This window comes from Poromitra crassiceps, assembly GCF_964638095.1.
Source record: "Poromitra crassiceps genome assembly, chromosome: 3".
Classification (NCBI taxonomy): Eukaryota; Metazoa; Chordata; class Actinopteri; order Beryciformes; family Melamphaidae; genus Poromitra; species Poromitra crassiceps.
In genome coordinates this window covers 47,655,659-47,677,706 of record NC_139625.1, presented here as the reverse complement: position 1 = coordinate 47,677,706, position 22,048 = coordinate 47,655,659, and the positions used below count along the sequence as shown (strand labels likewise).

The window sequence follows — 22,048 nt, the reverse complement described above, 5'->3', positions numbered from 1 at the left end:
TGGGGAAACAGTGATTTTAACGTGAAGTTACTTTCAGCGTTTTGACCTGTTGTATTTAGAGAGTTGGTTTGTTTTTGGAGAGAAGACTGTTGCGGGGAACGGATCCCGGTAAAAACCTTGTGAACAATGAACACTGAGGGAATCCTATTCTCATAAAACGGCTCGCATAATTCCACACTATTGCATGACGCCATGACACGTCATCTTCTGTTATTGTTTTAAGTTTGAGACCCCTAGCGGCTGAAAATTACATACTGCACGTTTCACTTCACAAGATGCATTTACATCAGAAATCTAATACCGTAAATTCCGGACTATAAGCCGCGGCTTTTCCCCCGTTTTTTGGCCCTGCGGCTTATATAACGGTGCGGCTTATCTATGGATTTTTTCAGAAAAAAAATAAAAAAAAATACAAATAAAATCTCTCTTTTTTAGCACTCTTTCTAACTATAAATCCACTTCTGTTTTAATTTCCTCTCTTGCCCTCTTTTCACCACACCGCGGACACTGTGTGCACTGTAAAAATAAACAAAGGTGGTGTTGTGTTATGTTGTTTTGTTGAAATGTTACGGTAATACGGTAAATGGGAGCTTCCTCAAACAGCCATCTCTTTCCCGACAATCCCCTCTGTGCGTGACCCCTTACATATGGTAATTACGGTAAGCAAACGGCCACTCGGTGACCTCCAAAATCGATGGATTTTACAGGTTACACAGCTTCATCAGCACATTTTATATGCATTGCTTTGCTGCTTGTTTTTTCGATTATTTTATATATAATCTAACATCATGCTTCAAAAGATGGAGAACTGGCTGTGTTACGACGATGGCGGCGAGAAGAAGAAGGAAAGAAGGAAATCGAGCAGCAGCACGTAACCTTGGCATCAGGGTGTTGACACAGAGAGCAGACGGCCGAGGTGTGTCCACCGTTCAGATCCGACTGAAGGCCAAAACAGTCGCCACCGAAATGAAAATTTAACATTTTAGAGGTGGACCATCCTGGTGTTTCAGATTTATGAGACGAAAGGGACTGTCCGTCAGGGCGCGGACGACTGTGTGTCAGCAACTCCCTCCCGACTACCAGGAGAAAATTACAAACTTCGGCGAATTCACACAAAGAAAGATCAAGGAATATTCCATCGGACCGGAGCAGATCATAAATATGGATGAAGTGCCTTTGACGTTCGACCTGCCTCTCACTAGGACTGTTAACAAGAAAGGTGAATCGTCCATCACGTTGAGAACCACAGGTCACGAGAGAACGAATTTCACTTGTGTTCTTGGCTGCACAGCATCTGGAGTAAAGCTCCCGCCGATGGTGATTTTTAAGCGTCTCACAATGCCAAAAGAAAAGATCCCCAGCGGGATATGCTTGTTTTGTTGAAATGTTAATAAATGGGAGCTTCCCCAAACAGCCATCTCTTTCCCGACATTCCTCTCTGTGCACGAACCCTTACATATGGTAATTAAACATCAAAACACCCGCGGTTTATAGTCCGGTGCGGCTTATATATGTAAAAAACAGTCAATTTTGCTGCTGCGGCTTATATACCGGTGCGCCTTATAGTCCGGAATTTACGGTAATCTAAACTACAAATTGCATCATTGGGAGGTTGTTTCCGGCACTCAAAATTAGGGGTGGGCAATATATAGATTTTATATCAATACTAGGTATCTTGAGTACTACGCGCGCTCGATTCCTAGGCTCGGCTGCTGCGTGGCCTCGTCTGCTCTATTGGTGCGTGCACGCGCCACGTGTGTGTTGCTCACAAAATGTTATTGTCCTTAAAGGAGAATTCCGGTTTTTTACACCCCAGACTACCTTATTTCCATCTTAAAATATGATGTTTTACTCACCCAGAGAACTTTGGTTTCATTCTGATTGCCATAGAAGATATTCAGGTCTGAGTAGAGTCCTGGAACTGGCCAAAACGGGCGAACGGAGCATACGTATTACACACTGTACTGTATTTTCTGCAATGTAGCGGTTCATATCCTCATAATATCTCATCCATAAATGAACGTGAATCCGTCTAGTCTCCTCCGGGCTGCCTTGGGCAGTTTCGGGCAGCCTTGTTTTCCTCATCCGGGGTCTGTGAATCCAACTCTCGCCCCAAGTCCCGCTGAAGTCTGAGTTTGACTCCTTTGTCCACCTGGCTATTGTCTACCAGGAATCACCTGGGGCCATTTTCCCGCGACTGTCGACTTGTTTACAACAACGGATGAAGAGCTAATCGAAATTGAAGAGCGGACGAGGAGAGAGGAACAACAGGCCAGGGACGAACAAGTGCTGCACGGCCGAGAACAGAGGAGGAATGCCTCTGTTGGATTCCCAGACCCCGGATGAGGAAACCGACGCTGTCCGAGGCAGCCCGGAGGAGACTAGACTGATTCGCTGTCATTTATGGACGAGATATTATGAGGATATGAACCGCTACATTGCAGAAAATGTTAATTCCAGTGTGTACTACGTATGCCCCGTTTTGGCCAGTTCCAGGACTCTACTCGGACCTGAATATCTTCTATGGCGATCAGAATGGAACCAAAGTTCTCTGGGTGAGTAAAACATCATATTCTAAGATGGAAATAAGGTCCGGGGTGTAGAAAAACTGAATTCTCCTTTAAGTTTACATGCATGATGCGGCTGTGTGTGGTGTGTGTGTGTGTGTGTGCCCCCCTTAAGTTGACATCGGAGCCTATGTCATATGCTCTTATGACATCACTGATGACATCATCAGTCTTATGACACAAATTCCTATGACATCATCAGCGTGTGTATGTGTTGCTCACTCAGGATTTGCTCTCATGACATCACTGATGAGATCATCAGTCTTATGACATCACACATATGCCTATGACATCACAATGCACAATTGCTAAAGTGACATCACTGATGACATCACTTCCAGTTGGGTGGGACCACTTCTGGGACTAAAATTGCAGAGCCCACTTGTTCCCTTTAGTTATGATGATGATGATCACGATAGATAGATAGATGTCTTCGATATGGTATGGTGATACGGCATACATGTTGTCTTTTCCTTGTTTTAAAGGCTGCATTACAGTAAGTGAAGTGTAGGCTAGTGACATTTTAAAGTAGAATGTCCTAACTCTTTCATGTATACACCAAGACTTCACAAAATGTTTGGTCATGGAAATTTGTTTTGAAGTCATGTAAAGGTCATGGAAAAGTCATGGAAATCCATTGGTCAACATGTGTATGAACCCTGACTTGAATGAACATTTATTTAATGTGTTATTGTCTGCATTTCCCTTCCCCTCCTCCTCCTCCTCTGCAGGCTAAATCCTCCAAGCCCCCCAAGCCGCTGTACCCCCCCACACGCAGGACGTGGGAGAGCCTTTACTTTGGCGTTCCCCTGCAGAACCTGGTGACCCCCGAGCGACCCATCCCCCTCTTCATCGAGAAGTGTGTCGACTACATCGAGCGCACCGGTGAGTCACCCACTTGCTCTCTCTGTCTCTCTCTCTCTCTCTCTCTCTGTTTCTGTCTGTCTCTCTCTCTGTCTCCCTCTCTCTCTCTCTCTCTCTCTCTCTCTGTTTCTGTCTCTCTCTCTGTCTCTCTCCCTCTCTCTCTTTATAGCCCACTCTTTTTACTATGTTAGTATTGTTGCTCATGTGTCTTTCTTCCTCCTGGATGCTCAGGTACAGTTAGTGTCTTTGGCAGTTGGAGTGTGTATCTTTGGCAGGTACAGGCACTTTGTTTTGACACGCAAATGCTTGGTGATGATGTGCTGCAAAAACGCCTCGCTCTCTGCTTTCCAAATGAGCGAGGGAGGGAGGGAGGGATGGAGAGAGAGGGATGGAGCGAGGGATGATTTAAGGAGGGCTGAACAAAGTCTGAATAAGTTCACTCCTTGGCGCTGGTGTGATCGGCTTCACATGTTTTGTCTGGTCTGTCAGTCAAACCTAGCCTGATTATACTCTGTTTCACTCTATATGTATAATTCTGAACTTCCTGAAATTACAATGTAACTGGTCCAATCATAGTTGATGATGTAACTGGTCCAATCATAGTTGATGATGTAACTGGTCCAATCATAGTTGATGATGTAACTGGTCCAATCATAGTTGATGATGTAACTGGTCCAATCATAGTTGATGATGTAACTGGTCCAATCATAGTTGATGATGTAACTGGTCCAATCATAGTTGATGATGTAACTGGTCCAATCATAGTTGATGATGTAACTGGTCCAATCATAGTTGATGATGTAACTGGGCCAAACAGGACCACTGCTGGCAAAACAGTAATGGTGTCTCCCGAAGCAATGAGCGGTAATGTTAATGTTAGTAGAGTAAAACACAGCCATAAGTGAAGTTATTGCAGAAATAGACTCCATAACAACAATGAGACCAGAGAAAGTATGCACCAGCCCACTTTCTCAGCGGAAAAGTTTTCGCCATTCTTCCATCTTGGATTGGATTTGATGATGCTGATTGGCTGAACAAGTTGTCTGTCAAGGCAAGTAGTCCCACACACTGAAATCACTGTGGACGGCTGGAGGTTCAGACTGATACACAGAGCCAAACAGAATGGATGGATCAGGATGGTTTTACCAGGCTAAAGCTGTGTTCACACCGAGATATTTATTTTTCGCTCTGTCGCTTGATTCAACCCTTTGGTATCGCTCTGTTTAAATCGCTCATCAACAGGCACACGAATTGACGGACATGTGGGGGCTATAACGTTACGCAATGTCATGATGTTTGTCCACTACAAGCCACCGTAGATGTTTACAAGCTAAGCCTATCAGCGTGCTCCTAACGCGAGCTTCATACTGGTAGTACAGACTTCACTTCATGTCAGCTGTCAGCCTGTCAATGCGGTTTGTTGCCACACAATAAACCAGCGGTTTGTTCCAAGCCAGTGTGATCCTTGACTCGCTCTCACACGGCAGCCAATCAGCGTTGAACAGCGAGCGACTGATGCCAGCGTATTTTCGCTCGAGTTGGGATATTTCATCTGGGGCGACGAGCGTATTTTCTCCCTATCGCTCTGTCTCTGTCGCTCAGACGCCCAGCGATTTTTCTCCCGGGCGAATATACGCTCAATCGCTAGTTTGCATTGACTTTGTATGTAAACTCGATGCCAGCGAAAAACTTTAATAGGTTGGTGTGAACGCAGCTTGAGTCAAACCAACCAGCCTCCAGGTTGGAGAAGGTTGTTGGTTCGAATCCTGGGAAAAGCTGGTTTGGATGGCGGAGCAAATAAGAAGCACTTTCCTCACCCGCAACAACTACCAGTGAAGTGTGCTTCTCCAGTGGAGCTGCTCAGTAGCTAGTAGTGGAGGACTGGTTGTAAAGGGTGTAACCCGTGGCCAGGTTCATCCAATGGTTAGAGTCACTGGTTTGAGTCCCTTGTAAAGAAAATTCAACTCGCACACTCATCTTTTCTTGCCGTTGTATGCTTTGTAGTCAGGGCAATGTCACTCATCTTGACAAGAGCCATGTAGCAGGAACCATTTGGTGAGATTAAATTACCAAACTAAAAGAAAAGAGGAGAGTGTGCAACGTGAATTGTCTTCCAAAGTGGAGGTATTACAAAAGCCTTAGAGAAGCACGGCGTTGCTGAAAAGGACCATGCATCATATTACATCACATTGCTCACTGGACTTTCCCTGGATGAGCAAAGGAGAGAGAGAGAGAGAGAGAGAGAGCAGGTCTGTTTTCACATGTGTGGCTCCAACTGGGATGTGGGCCCCAGTGCATGCTGGGTATGTGGCTGGCTCGTTGCCCAGCTGTCAGCGAGCCTCTCCCACAGTGTGAGCACTTCCTTACTGAGGTCTGATGTCTCCCCTTGAGGGGAAGCTTTTATCCAAGCCTGTTCTTAAAGTGCATGTGTTTTCTGTACAGGTCAACCAGTGAGAATCAAACCCTCATCCCTGACAATGACTACGTTTACATGGACTGCAATGGACAGTTTTAACTTGACAACAAACATTCTAAATTGCCCCTACCTTACTTCCAGTTGCAGTGTTTGCTAATACAATAGCTGACAGGAAATAAGCAATTAATTAATTAATCAAATTAAGCAATAGGCCCCAAGATACCATGCTTTACAGTGATTTTACAACGGCTAAGAGCTGTCCACGGCACGCCGCGTCGTCTTGATTCAGCGTATCACTCTGCCTTTAGATTTATTACGGGCGCTAGTTACTGTATAGACGGGTTTAACTTGACAACAAAAACATTCTAAATTCAACCCCAGCTCACTTCCTGTTTGTGTTTGCTATGGACAGAAAAGAAAAAAAACACATTAAAGTTGAGGACTGACCATTCGGTGAAAACCGTCTATAATACCCAGAGGTTGGCCATCTCTTGATATGATTTTTGTTTTTTTTACAAAGCCCTTCTTGGGAAATTGCCACCTTACATCTCTGTGTTGTTAAACCAGAAGGTCCTTAGTTACCATACTCTGATCAGCTGACTGGCTTGTTCCCCCATATTTGCACAGAACTTGGTATGACTGCTTTCTCATTTGCTGCTCCACATTCCTGAAATATTCTACAAAGCACCTTTAAAATAGACTCTCTCTGCATCTCTTGGCCAGTTCAAAGCCATGATTAGAGACCATGGTGTATATGTTTTTGCCTGCTCTGACTCATCTTGCTTGATAATTGTCTGTATAATTGTCTTGTATTGTATGTGTGTGCACTCGGTTCCAGTGGGCTCCGAGTTGAAACAAAGGCTTGAAATGAAATGAAAACAGCGATGAATCCAGCCAGCCAAAGTGTTGCTCAGTGTTCTGGCCACCTAACTCAGCATATTTTATATTTCATCAATGGTCGTTGCATAATGCATTTACACACGCTCCACTACACTCATTCATTTCCATGCTTAGTGCTTCTTAATGAGCTCTCAGGAACAAATGTGTTGCTGCTGTCGTGGAAAGACCTTGTAACTGTTTATTTTTTCTCCTTGCATTCTTTGAAATATGTGATGACGCAGTGTTTCCTGCCCAGTGTTTTGTTGGTGTGTGTGTGTGTGTGTATAAAGTGGGTAATTTTGGCTCCAACAACCAGAATGGCTCAGTGCTGGTTGCAGGATGGGTTCCAGTAGTTGTTGGTGTTAGAGAATGGCTCCGTTTAGATAATGATATATGGACCCTATCATTGCAGGTAAATGAATTGTTGAAGAAGCAGTGGGTCTCTGTTAAACTGTCAAGTGGGTCTCTGTTAAACACTAAACAGTCTCTGTAGTTTTTTTTAATGTACATAAATAGACATGGGTCAATGAAAGTGCTTGAATCTATATATTTTGTGCAATAATAGAAATTGAATTTTGTTTGTACTTGATGTTAGGAAATAGGTGCAACACAGCACAGTTGAGAAGTGTACTGTTCACACATTCAAGCCTCTCTCTCGCTTTAGTTGTCTGTGAGCTTCTGTAAAGCTGCTAGTTCTCATTATAAACATTCTCAGTGTTGTAACAGTAATTAACCTTGTCTCAAATTAATCCCTGTCTCAAACTATGCTGTGTTGGGTCCTTGAATTTGAGGGTATTGGGCCTGGAAAGTCCTTGAATTTGATGTTTAATTAAGAAAGTTTGGGAATCTTGCATGCAACAAATGCGTGTAATGTATGTACATTTTGCAGACTAAAGGCGGTGCGTGCTGTATTTCTGTAGCAGTGTTTGTAGTCCTGAGTGAATGTTCTTTTGGCAGCGCTTCTGCGTTTGTTGTTAATTCCTGTCCCCAAAATCCCCTCCCAATGTGATTTGATGGCTGCCAAGTTGTGCCAACAAAGTTTTGGATTAATCTTAATTGTGTGTGTGTGTGTGTGTGTGTGTGTGTGTGTGTGTGTGTGTGTGTGTGTGTGTGTGTGTGTGTGTGTGTGTGTGTGTGTGTGTATGTGCATGTGCGTGCGTGCGCGCGCGCGCGTGTGATATAAGTGCGCGCGAGCCTGGCAGCTGACAGCAGTGTATGTGAGATTTCACGGCCGGTGCTGTGAAGCGCTCTGCGTCCAGACGGGATTTTAAGTGTGTCTAGCTTTTCCCTTCCCTTCTTCTGGAATATCTTTTCTCTGCAGACGCAGCCAGAATCTCTTTGTGCTTTTTTAATATCCCTCATATCCAAAAGGAATAAAGCCTAGGGATGACGACTAGGGGTTCCTGGTGACTAATTTCCCTGATGACTACTGGACAATAAAGTTTATTGATAAGCTGTAAAATATCCTGCCTACATTATATACTGTATCTCAAGTCATGTCAAGTCATATCTTTGTCAAGTGTTTGATATTTGAGGGATCATTGCAAAAACATTGTGTAATATAATGTGTATATTTAATATAAGAATATTGGCCGATATATCGTTATCGGAATTGTTTTACTCCCTAATATCGGTATCGGCATCGGCCTCAAAAATCCAGTATCGGTCGGGCTCTACGAGAGTTGGGATTCAGGGGTGGGTAGGATTAGTGGCTAGGGGGATCTGGGTGGTGTTTGGGGGTGGGGGGAGGGAAAAGTGGCACAGTGGTCTAAAAGGTTTGCGCTTGTTATATACTCTTTGCTGAATTTTCCAAGTAAAACGTTGAATTCTTCCAAAAGACATTTTCTGCAGGAGTAAATGGAGTTGAGCGTTTAAGATGCAGTTACTCGGTTGGCCATTTCTTCTACTTTGAAAAAGGTCTACTTTCACCTTTTGCGGCTGCACCACTTAAAAACGTATGTTGGTACTGGGAAGCCAGACTGCTGCTTTAGTTGAGTTTGAACCACATGATGAGCTGAGCCACCAGCACAGAGGCTGGAGGTGCTAGCAGCTATTTGTGGTGCCTGCGGTTTCACAACTTGGTGTGTGAGAAGAAAATATGACTCTGTGTGTGTGTGTGTGTGTGTGTGTGTGTGTGTGTGTGTGCGCGAGTGCGCGCGTGCGTGCGTGCGTGTGCGTGTGCGAGAGAGAGAGAGAATGAGATGTGTGTGAGAGAGACTGTGTGTCTGTAAATGTGACAGACTGGTGCAGTGAAATCGCGATTCTGCCTATGACTCGTTGGTGTATTTGAGTTTGTGAGAGAGAGACTTTGAGGTGCACGTGTGTTAGGGATGGAGTACTCCTTAGTAAGTACTAGTACTAAATGTTACTATTCGAGTAACGTTTCTGCCGTTTGGGTACTTGCACTTTAACAACGCACGGGGAAATCTCTGCAAACGAGACAGACGCATGCGCTTCTCCATAACGCAGGCCCGATAAAACTCATTCAAAACTTTGCACTTTACCACTTGTCTCCACTGTTGTTTCCCATAAAGTTAGCAACAAAAAATATGGAGGAAAAAAAAATCACTTTTTGTCAGACAATCACTTTGGCAATCACTTTTAGCAGTCAACGTTAATCACTTGTTTGTAATGAATCACTTTTTGGCAGAACAGCCGATGTTGTAAGCAGTGGATTGGATTTACGTTACTCTAACAATGATCATAAAGGCAGTATGGATTATACGAACATGTATTGAAATATCTGCTAAGCCTTTGCTTGTTCCACAAGCATTATTTTGTCTGCTCGAACTAACCAGCTGAATAATGGAGTTACTGGGCTACAGTCGGCTAACAGCTGCTAAGCTAATGTCAGATCACCTTACCACGTCTGTCGCTCATTTCTCCTCATAAAAAGTGTCCATGCAAAACTCTGTGTGAACAGCCCTACACAACAGATTATCCCTGTTCTATCATTACCATAGTAATAGTTGTTCTTACAAGCATAATAGCTTATGAAATTAACTGTTTACCATAGCCAAATGTTAGTTATGCGTTTAGTCTTTCCACATAGAGAACCACTGCTGAGGCCTAAAAAAAAAAAAATGTTGGTTCCTGTTGGTTGTCAGTTGAGGTGATGGGTCGGTACTCGGTAGGGATTTTTCATTATTATTATTTATTTATTTTTTCCAGTGGCAGCAAGGGATAGATAAGAAATATATATATATTTTTATTTTCCTTAAAATTACAGCAGCGATGGATACTTTTTTCATAACATAGCCTACATGTACGCCTACACTGTGCTCTACACACATTTTTATATGAACAAAATATTTAAGTCAATATGAATGCTTCAATGTTATTAAAACGTGCTGATTTTAAATGTATCTCGAAGGCGGACGCGGTACTTTGAGCCGTCGAGGGCACAGGTTCTAGCTCTGCCGTGCACTTCAGTGCTAAATACCTCAATTGAAATAAAGCCATGACGCCACTGACGAGTGAACCAAGCTGCTGAGTGGGGGTCGACACCACATCGCTGGCGATATCCGTCCATTTGTCAGCTCTGTCCACTTTGCCGGCTGCTGATACGAATATACAAGGGCACTGTTTAACTTCCTGAAGCACGTTTTCAAATGATTTTAACCCCAATCTCACAATTTTGGTTGGCACGCTAGTGCTGCATGGGCAGAGAAGCGACACAAAGCACATGTCCGTCATGCTCCCTGCCATTTTAATTTTAAAGTATCCGTAGCGAAAAGCACCTTCGCGCAGTGGCAAACCCGCCCCTTAGCGCCACCGTCAAATCAACAAGCTCATAAAATAAATTTGGGTCGCACGTAAATTGACAGGGTCAGACGGAAACCGGAACTAAACAAAACATTTTTTTAGGCCTGATTGTTATTTCAAACTGTGGTGCTCATTTCTCAACAAACCCCTCGAAAGTCCTTAGAAACTCTTTGAAACATAGGCTAGCTGTGGATTTGGAGACAGTTATTTCATCCTATAACATAAATGCTAGATTCTTACTTGTTCTATACTTTAGCAACACGTTACTGAAGTTCATTTTAAAGCAATGCTCCACTTAGGTTTAACATGGGGGTTATTCGGCTCTTGACCGCAATGGAAACCATAATATAATTTCCTCACAAAGATCAGATGCAGCTGGACCAGTTTGCAGTGTTTGTTATTCCCATTTATTTAAATGAGACCATGAAAATGGACTGAGTGAGAAGACTGACTGTTGACTCAATGCTTTACAAATGAATGTTGCCTAATACAGTGTAGGAAATTAAAAAAATATATTTTGTGGGCAACTTTTGCGCCACCGTGGCATGGGGGCATTTACAACATTTGGGGGGCTTAGTGCATACATTTGCAGTGTGAACAACAACGCTCTTTGTGTGTGTGTGTTTTTCGTCATCTTCTCCTGGCAACCAGCTTGCAAGTGCTGAGTGTGTTTTAGAGAAGGAAATGGGAATTAAATGAATTGAATGAAAATAAAATTATCAAAATCTGGGTGCAAATGTTGCCCCTTGATCATGGTTTTAGGGGCATTCTGAGATTTCTTGGGGCATTTTGCAGTTGTCCCTGGCTAAATTCCCACACTGGCCTAATAGCATTTTTGCTGATAGAAGAGAACGGGAGGCATACCATTTAGGAGAGATAGTCCCTGTTTGGCAGACCGGATCTACTTTTATTCTTAAATACTAATCTGATGCTGTATTGTCTTTAAAGCAGAATCTGTTGTTGAAGCTGTTGCGTTTTCAGGCTCTTTTCATAAAGGGATTTCATCTGTCATTTATTTTTCCATAGATTTTCTCTATCTATCTATCTATCTATCTATCTATCTATCTATCTATCTATCTATCTATCTGGGGTACGGTGGCGCAGTCGGTAGCGCTGTCGCCTCACAGCTAGAAGGTCCTGAGTTCGATTCTCGCCTGGGACGCTATGGGCACTGGAGTTGTGACCCCCCATATCTTCAGTGCCTACTGCCCAGGTGGGCTATCTCGTCGAAAGGGCCTTTCTGTGTGGAGTTTGCATGTTCTCCCCGTACCCCCCAGGGGGTTTCTCTGTACATACCCCCCACTAAAAACATGCAGAAGATCGTCATCCGACCAGTGACGACAACATCTGAAGTTGGTCCCCGGGCGCTGGAAAGAAAAAGCGACCACTGCTCCTGGCCTGCCCCCTGGAGGAAAGGACAAGCCTGGATGGGTCAAATGCAGAGGACATATTTCACCGGCCACCGTCAGCATGAGTGTGTGTTGTGGCCGCATGCATGTGTTGTAGTGTTCGTGTGACAATAAAGACGGGCTTCCGTCTGAAATCGTGTTTTTTTTTTAAAGGGAGCAAGTGGACACTGTTTCCATTTTTGTCCCACTGATGATGTCACAATGTCTATGACGACATCAGTGATGTCATCAGTGACATCATTGTTGACCAAACCCATCTTATGACATGACTGATGATGTCATAGGCATTGTGACATCATCAGTGATTTCACTCGAGCAATTGTGTTTTTTGGTTACACTTGGCAAATTGTGACATCACTGATGATGTCATAGACATTGTGACATCATTGTGATGTCATCGGTGAGTGATGTCATCAGTGATGCTGAGCAATTGTGCGCTGCGCATGCCAATAGAGCAGACGAGGCCATGCAGCAGCCAAGTTGCATACGAGCTGCAGGGCCAGCTCGGCGAGCTGCAGGGTTGGCGAGACCGAGCGCTAGGATGCCTAATTTCGTAAAATGCGGATAATTTTTTTTTTACTTGGTCAAGTCAAACCGAGAAATTTCAGCTATAGATGGTTTTATCTTGACAACAATAACAACCGTCACAACCCACCTGAATATCCGGTTTACTTCCTGTATACATAGCCGAGTGCAGGCTGATATTCGGCTCATATTAAATGTTAACGTTAGGCCGTGTCTCCGACAGACACAGTAATAACAAGTTAGCCTATTTCGGTCTTTATGTCTTGTAGTTGTTGTTGTTCTTGATGATAGTTGCCATAACAACCACCCCTGTCGGAAAGATATGCACACGCTGGGTAGTAGGAAGCTTTGTGGTTCTGGTCCGGAGCTAGCCTGAGAGGCTAATAAAAGCTACATGTTACAGATTAAGCTATTAGTACGAACTTATTACACGCATAGGCCTATCTTTACATTTACAAACGTATAGCAGAAATAGACGAAAAAAAAAGAGAAGAACTAGACGGACAAACCCGTCTTTATTTGTCACACGACAACCCAACACATACATGTGGCCACACACACACTCATGCTGACAGTGGCCGGTGAAATATGGTCTCTGCATTTATCCCATCCAGGCTTGTCCTTCCTCCGGTGGGCAGGCCAGGAGCAGTGGGCAGCTTTCTTGTGTACAGCACCCGGGGACCAACTTCGGTTGTAGTCGTCACTGGTCAGATGACGATCTGCATGTTTTTAGTGGGGGGTCCATACCGATGTTGTATGGAGGAACCCCTGGAGAGCACGGGGAGAACATGCAAACCCACACAGAAAGACCCTTTTGATGAGATGGCCCAGCGGGGCAGTGGGCACCTGGGTAGGGATGCCACGGTGTGGGTCGGCGCCCACAGCGTCCCGGGCGGGAATCGAACCCAGGAGCTTCTAGCTGTGAGGCGACGGCTCTACCGCTGAGCCACCGTGCCTCGTGCCCCCCTAAATAGAAATAGAAGTAGGCTATGTCAGTGTTTCCCCCTGAACAGCTGAGAAAGTGGACACTGTAAATAGTTAGCACTGTGAAACTGATACAATTCTGGTGGCGGTAATGCAACATTTAAGGATCCCAACCGCCATAAAACATAAGAAGCTGAGAAAAAGGAAGTGCTGTGGGGTTGCAGCTGGGGAAAACCGTCTATTTAGAATCAGGAGAGACCATAGAACATTTCACTCCATAAAAAAAAAAATGATTCGTTTTTTCCTGCCCAGTCCCGCAAAACTGTTTCGGGTTGAAATCCTTGAATGTAAAAAAAAAAAAAAAAAGTACAATAGGGTAAATTTTGTCCAATGAGTTTCCATAAGAAGAGGAGTCAAAGTAAAAGTCTTCTGAGGCAGTAGCAGAGATGTGCGCTCTCTGGCAGCAGACCGCCACACAGATATCTGTTAGAGACGTTTTATTAAATGCTTCCTGCTGCTCCCCATAGACAGTGGAGGAGAGAGAGACACTGGAGGAGAGAGAAAAACACTGGATGAGAGTGAGAGACAGACACTGGAGGAGAGAGAAAGACACTGGATGAGAGTGAGAGACAGACACTGGAGGAGAGAGAGAGAGAGACACTGGATGAGAGCGAGACACTGGAGGAGAGAGAAAGACATTGGATGAGAGTGAGAGACAGACACTGGATGAGAGTGAGAGACAGACACTGGATGAGAGTGAGAGACAGACACTGGAGGAGAGAGAGAGAGAGACACTGGATGAGAGAGAGACACTGGAGGAGAGAGAAAGACATTGGATGAGAGTGAGAGAAAGACACTGGATGAGAGTGAGAGACAGACACTGGAGGAGAGAGAGAGAGAGACACTGGATGAGAGACAGACACTGGAGGAGAGAGAGAGAGAGACACTGGATGAGAGAGAGACACTGGAGGAGAGAGAAAGACATTGGATGAGAGTGAGAGAAAGACACTGGATGAGAGTGAGAGACAGACATTGGATGAGAGTGAGAGACAGACACTGGAGGAGAGAGAGAGAGAGACACTGGATGAGAGAGACAGATACATTGGATGAGAGAGACAGATACACTGGATGAGAGAGACACTGGTGGATAGAGAGAGACACTGGATGAGGGAGAGAGAGTGACTGGAGGAGAGAGAAAGACATTGGATGAGAGAGACAGAGACACTGGATGAGAGAGACACTGGAGGACAGAGAGAGACACTGGAGGAGAGAGAGACACTGGAGGATAGAGAGAGACACTGGAGGACAGAGAGAGACACTGGAGGAGAGAGACACTGGAGGATAGAGAGAGACACTGGATGAGAGAGAGAGACACTGGATGAGAGAGAGAGACACTGGATGAGAGAGAGAGACACCGGAGGATAGAGAGAGACACTGGAGGAGAGAGAGACACTGGAGGAGAGAGAGACACTGGAGGATAGAGAGAGACACTGGAGGACAGAGAGAGACACTGGAGGACAGAGAGAGACACTGGAGGATAGAGAGAGACACTGGAGGATAGAGAGACACTGGAGGATAGAGAGACACTGGAGGATAGAGAGAGACACTGGATGAGAGAGACACTGGAGGAGAGAGAGACACTGGAGGATAGAGAGAGACACTGGAGGATAGAGAGAGACACTGGAGGAGAGAGAGACACTGGAGGATAGAGAGAGACACTGGAGGATAGAGAGAGACACTGGAGGATAGAGAGAGACACTGGATGAGAGAGACACTGGAGGATAGAGAGAGACACTGGAGGATAGAGAGAGACACTGGATGAGAGAGACACTGGAGGATAGAGAGAGATAGCCTGGGTAAACCCATCCCCCACGTGACCTGCTCTCAGACCTGTTCTCAGTCACTATGGTCTGGATTCCCACCATTGTTAAACGATTTCCTGCGGTTGTTGGCCCCCCCCCGATAGACCGCTCCATTACGCAACCGTCATCCAACCAGCTTTGTGCACAGAGCACATGCGCAGTGCAGCAGATGGCGTCATCGCTCTGCGACCTTTGTTGTTAGCAAGCGAGCTAACACTTTTCATTTCAGTACTGCTAGCACGCAAATGGTTACAACCAGCTACAAGAAGAGAGAACATCGCGTGACGGTGGTCAGGGAATGAAAGAGGAACAGGACAACTGTCTTTGTGGCTGTGAAGAACAGTCATCATCTATACAGCTGCTGCCAACCTGATGAGGAAACAGGCGTGCTTGTTATGCTGGACACTGAATGCCAGACTGCAGACTTCATCCTCCAGTGCTGTTCGCCTCAGGACTTGAAGGGCTAACGTTGTACCATGGACTGTATACATTCTGTGCTAATAATGCTAGCATGCTAACATCCTTTTCACACACACACACTGAATATACCGAAATGCTAGATTTGATCATGGACTTAACGCTAATGTTAATCAAAAACGGCCGCAGTCATAACGGTAAGGTGTGTTTGACCTAATTGAAATATTAACGTTAATGCCCTCACATTTCAGCGTGGTTACAGATAAACCTATTTAACGCTAGCTAGCTACAGTAGATTTTTGGAGGCGTTAATGTGAATGTCATGACGTAGTGAGCGTAGTATTATACTGTATATTATACATAATCCAGATGTAACCTAGCTATAGCTAGACGTTAAGAGGTTAGCGTGAATGCGACTGAGACCTGACATTACTGGCTTGATATCATTCCAGATGCAACCTAGCTAGATAAGCTCCACACGGCTGTATGAGTAGCTACAATCAAATGTATCAAGCCTTGATATCATATTCCAGATCCAACCTAGCTAGCTAGATGTTAAGAGGTAGGAATATACCGAAATGCTAGACTTGATCGTGGACTTAATGTGAATCCAAAACGGCCACACTCATAACGTTAAGGTGTGTTTGACCTAGCTAGAAATATTAACGTTAATGCCCTCACATTTCAGCGTGGTTACAGATAAACCTATTTAACGCTAGCTAGCTACATTACTGGCTTGATATCATATTCCAGATGCAACCTAGCTAGATAAGCTCCACACGGCTGTATGAGTAGCTACAATCAAATGTATCAAGCCGATATCATATTCCAGATCCAACCTAGCTAGCTAGATGTTAAGAGGTAGGAATATACCGAAATGCTAGACTTGATCGTGGACTTAATGTTAATCCAAAACGGCCACACTCATAACGTTAAGGTGTGTTTGACCTAGCTAGAAATATTAACGTTAATGCCCTCACATTTCAGCGTGGTTACAGATAAACCTATTTAACGCTAGCTAGCTACATTACTGGCTTGATATCATATTCCAGATGCAACCTAGCTAGATAAGCTCCACACGGCTGTATGAGTAGCTACAATCAAATGTATCAAGCCGATATCATATTCCAGATCCAACCTAGCTAGCTAGATGTTAAGAGGTAGGAATATACCGAAATGCTAGACTTGATCGTGGACTTAATGTTAATCCAAAACGGCCACACTCATAACGTTAAGGTGTGTTTGACCTAGCTAGAAATATTAACGTTAATGCCCTCACATTTCAGCGTGGTTACAGATAAACCTATTTAACGCTAGCTAGCTACATTACTGGCTTGATATCATATTCCAGATGCAACCTAGCTAGATAAGCTCCACACGGCTGTATGAGTAGCTACAATCAAATGTATCAAGCCGATATCATATTCCAGATCCAACCTAGCTAGCTAGATGTTAAGAGGTAGGAATATACCGAAATGCTAGACTTGATCGTGGACTTAATGTTAATCCAAAACGGCCACACTCATAACGTTAAGGTGTGTTTGACCTAGCTAGAAGTTAAGAGGTTAGCGTGAATGCGACTGAGACCTGACATTACTGAAGTGAATACAAGTGACCTATATTTTTCAATCCTGTCTTTGAATAAAAGTTGTACATTGTGTTATGCTTGAAAACCATGTCTTTGCTCCCTTATGTGTTCACAATTACAACAAATCTGTATGGTTTATCTGTTGGCATTAAACCGTGGTATTTCCTTGGGTGATATTCAAGATATATACAAGATCCCTGCTGCTAGCTTGTCTGCCTTTCTGTGTCAGAGTATCTAGCTACATTATCTGCATTACATGCTACACCATGCAAATATATTTCGATATAATTCAAACAATTAGCCCACTGTACTACTGGACTGTGTATTGCTGTGAATAAGTTAGATTTGATTGTGTAAAGTGTATCAGCTTTAAATATCCAATATATATACAGCATTAAACAAACGACCAGCAGCATTCAAATGTGCAAAAACGTTATATTTATTGAAATGTGGTGATCTCATGTCACATTACATAATGTTATGCCCAAATGGTCTACTGCCCAGAAGCGTCACTTTACATGTTTGGTAGGGAATTATTTTAATTATGTTAAACCAGCGTTTATCTTCCATAATGCATTAAATCATAATCACAATGCTATGAAGACATTAGCTGATCACCACAGAGCAGCACAGACAAGTTTATCAGATAATTTCGCCATAAAATGTGTCCAGGTGATCAGCTCTGAAGCCCTGGCTTGTATGGTCCGCTAAAATCCGATTTCGATAACGCTAGGTGTTATTTTGATCAACAGACCTCAACCTCAACAGCTGTTTTCACTTGAATTTCCTCACGTAGTTGCATAGCCATATAGCTAGCCAGCTAGTAGCTAGCTCGGGAGCTATGCTTTAGAGAGGCCAAATGCTAACGGCTAGGTAGTGCTAAGCCGCTGCAGCTGTTACACGTCATTGACAAAGACGCACTCTCTGATTGGCCGATCACGGCAGGACTGATGTTGGCAGTCACGCCGTCACTCATTGGCTGCGGGGTGGCTGCGGGTCTGCGCGGGTCTTTCAATCGCCCCAGAAATCGATCTGAATGGCCCGGAGTCTAGACGCTAGTGACTGGGAACTGAGAGAGCAGGTCACGTGGTGGCTGGGTTTACCTAGGCTAAGAGAGAGACACTGGAGGATAGAGAGAGACACTGGAGGATAGAGAGACACTGGAGGATAGAGAGAGACACTGGAGGATAGAGAGAGACACTGGAGTATAGAGAGAGACACTGGAGGAGAGAGAGACACTGGAGTATAGAGAGAGACACTGGAGGAGAGAGAGACACTGGAGGATAGAGAGAGACACTGGAGGATAGAGAGACACTGGAGGATAGAGAGAGACACTGGAGGAGAGAGAGACACTGGAGGAGAGAGACACTGGAGGAGAGAGAGATACTGGAGGATAGAGAGAGACACTGGAGGATAGAGAGAGACACTGGAGGATAGAGAGACACTGGAGGAGAGAGAGACACTGGAGGAGAGAGACACTGGAGGATAGAGAGAGACACTGGAGGATAGAGAGAGACACTGGAGGAGAGAGAGACACTGGAGGATAGAGAGAGACACTGGAGGATAGAGAGAGACACTGGAGGAGGGAGAGCGAGGCAGCGGCAGAGAGAATGATTAAATGGCTTTTTGACGTTGATGCATTTGGAAGTCCCGTTGGCGGTTATCTTCCCAGCACTCTGTCTGATGTGAGAGCGCGTTCTGCTCCCCGCTCTTCAAAAGGACTTCCCGAGGCTGTTTGATGAGAAAAAAGACAGAGCAAAGTTTGCTTGAAGAATAATTGCATTTTAAACGGCTTTTCGTGTCGGTTTAGGTCGCGTTATTATTTCAACTTAAAGTTTTACCCCCCCACTACCTCTGTTTTCACTACATTTCATCATCTCTGAATCATTCCTTTGACTGGTGCTTGGTCATCATAACATTAATGCATAACAAGGATGCTCTATAGAATGTTTTATTTAATTCAGACTTATTTAATTCAAAGTACGTATTATACTGAAGCAAAAACAACAACAGACAGAACCACATTCAATCCATGACAGTGTGACTAGGGCTGGGTGATATGGACAAAATCAAATATCACAATATTTTTTCACCAAATACCTCAATATCAATATTGCGACCACAATATTGGTGCTTTCTCAAAATGTATTGACACAATGAGATTTTGATTAATAATCATCAGTAATGTGGATCTAATGAGTTAGTGGGTAAAGGGCCCCAGCACTGGAACACCTAATGGATTGGAAGTTGCAAACCCTCAATGTTCTGCTTGCTGGGGGCCCCTAGAACGCTCTTCAAGGACCCCTGGTGGTCCCCAGACCCCACATTGAGAACCACTGCTGTAGTTAGATACTGTAGATCAGGGGTTCCCAAACTTAGAATGCCACGGCCCACTTTGGAATCTGAACATCTTCTGCAGCCCACCCAACCCTTTCATCAGTGATTGTGCAGTCAGGGTAGACAAGGTAGGCAGTGGGTAGGCAGATTTTTTTTTATTCTATATATTCTTTATTACCGGTAATAATAATTGTATTATATTTTTTACCATTATCTTTATAATTATAATAATAATAATAATAATGATTATTATTATTATTATTATTATTATTATTATTATTATTATTATTATTATTGTATTTTGTCTACTCTGATTTTTAATGGTCCCCCTTGGTGTTATTTTTTCTCAAAATTACCCAAATATCTAAAAGGAGATTAGAATGTGTTAAAATCTATGCTGTACCTTGCCTTTCATTGCATGCCGACCCTGCTGGAGATGCCTTCATTCAGTAGAGTTGACAGTCTGCGTATGCGTATTGCGGTTTTCAGTTTAACAGGGTCGGCAGAGTTGCTGTGTGCCTGGCCTGGCTCGCATTGTTTTGTTTCTGTTTGTGGGCGTGTCGAACACAGTATCGCGCTGGACATTAATTTCAGCATGGAGATCACAGAGACAGAGGAACACAGAGGACACAGCACAAACGTAGCGAACAACAACGGAACTCTAAAACACGGTATTTAATCATCGACAGTAAATAATATTAATGTTGTTTGTGTGTCTGATGCGCGTTCTCGTCGGCTTGCAACGAGATGTGTGGGTTTGAGGAAGTACTTCTATCAGCCAGGCAAAGGCATACAGACAGAGCTGTGTGCTGCCTTCGGGGTGCTACGGCCAGGCTCGGAAAGCTGACAGCTCATGCTCTGCTGGGGAAATCTCAACAAAACGGAGCCTGGTACAGACTTTCTTTTGGTAGCTGTTTATTTTAGGAAGCAATCAGCACCGCTCTTGCGTAGAATACACAGGATAACATGCACATTAGGCTAGGGATGCACGGTATGGATTTTTTCAACCGATACGATAACCGATAAATATCTGCTTCTCCTGGCCGATGACCGATACGATAACCGATAATTATTATAATAAAAATATATATATCATTTTTTGTTTTTTGTTTTTAACCTGTATTTTATGCACACCTGGGGTTCAAAAAAAGGCAGATGTAGTGAGCATAGCTCTGACCTAACCAAATCTAACTGACATCACTGTGAACGCAAAACAAAGAAAACTTCTGATATAATATGATTGTTTTATTGATTATTATAGTCAATACAAAAATAAAGGCTACAAAAATATTAGGGCTGTCAGCGTTAATGCGCGCCGATCATAACGCGTTATTTTTTTTAATCGCGTTAATCGCATGCCGCTATTTTGTCTTTCGTCGCACCCGTACTTGTAGTCAAGCCGTTCGGTTTCCTGTCTCCTGCTTGTGCAGGCAGTCATGGAAGAGAACGACAGCAATACACTTTTAAATGGCTTGTTTTACTTCCCAAATGGCACAGTGGATAAGTCAAGAGCCGTAGTTTGCACCTTGTGTAAAACGGAATTAAAATATCACCGAAGTACCGTAAATTCCGGACTATAAGCCGCGGCTTTTTTCCCGTTTTTTGGCCTTTTTTGGCCCCTGCGGCTTATATAACGGTGCGGCTTATCTATGGATTAAAAAAAAAAAAAAAAAAAAAATCTCTCTTTTTTAGCACTCTTTCTAACTATAAATCCACTTCTGTTTTAATTTCCTCTCTTGCCCTCTTTTAACAACATAACATAACATAACATAACACAACACAGGTAAGCAGAAAGAAAAAGACGAAGCAATCACCGCCATGAATGAGGAAATGACTCACCTGCTGGAGGCTGGAGATACACGGCTTGGGCTAAACTTTTACTCCGTGAAACACTATCGATTAAGTCCGACATCGCTCAGAGGTTTGAGCAGCTTGAAAACAAGTTTGAAAACGTGCAGAAGTCCATCCACTCACTCACTAAAGAAATGGCAACCGTGAACAGAGTTTCTAATGCGGAAAAGCGCATCAGCGCACTGGAGGACAAAAACAACACAGTGAGTCCGAAAGTGGATAAAATGCAAAAACAAATCGAAACCCTGCACACGCAGGTTGATGACTTAATCAGCAGGAGTAAAAGAAATAACATTCGCCTGATCAATGTAAAAGAGGGAGCTGAGATTGGTGACATGGACGCTTTCGTGGCAAAATCGTGTGTTACATCCTGGACCTGAAGGAAGGCGAGAAACCACCAGAGGTGGACAGGGCACACCGGGCGCCTCGGCCACGTCCAGACCCCGGCCTGCCACCGAGGGCCATCTTCATCTGCCTACTCCGCTGGCCCGACCGTCAACTCATCCTCCAGGCTGCGGGGAAGAAGCCCCTCACCTGGGAGGGTACGCGCTTTTTCGTCCGGCAGGACCTCTCCGCGTTGGTGCAACAGAAACGCGCAACATACAACAGCATCATCGAAAAGGTTAAAGTCAATGGATATCGCT

General features: G+C 44.1%; 1 protein-coding gene across 1 annotated transcript in view; it reads left to right on the top strand.

Annotated features, from left to right (window-relative positions):
• Positions 1 to 22,048, top strand: part of arhgap5 (Rho GTPase activating protein 5) — a 133,703-nt gene that overhangs the window by 39,097 nt on the left and 72,558 nt on the right. The window contains exon 4 of the mRNA XM_083633855.1: positions 3,299 to 3,452. Coding sequence (XP_083489981.1) covers positions 3,299 to 3,452 — 154 coding nt within the window. The remainder of the gene's footprint in view (positions 1 to 3,298; positions 3,453 to 22,048) is intronic.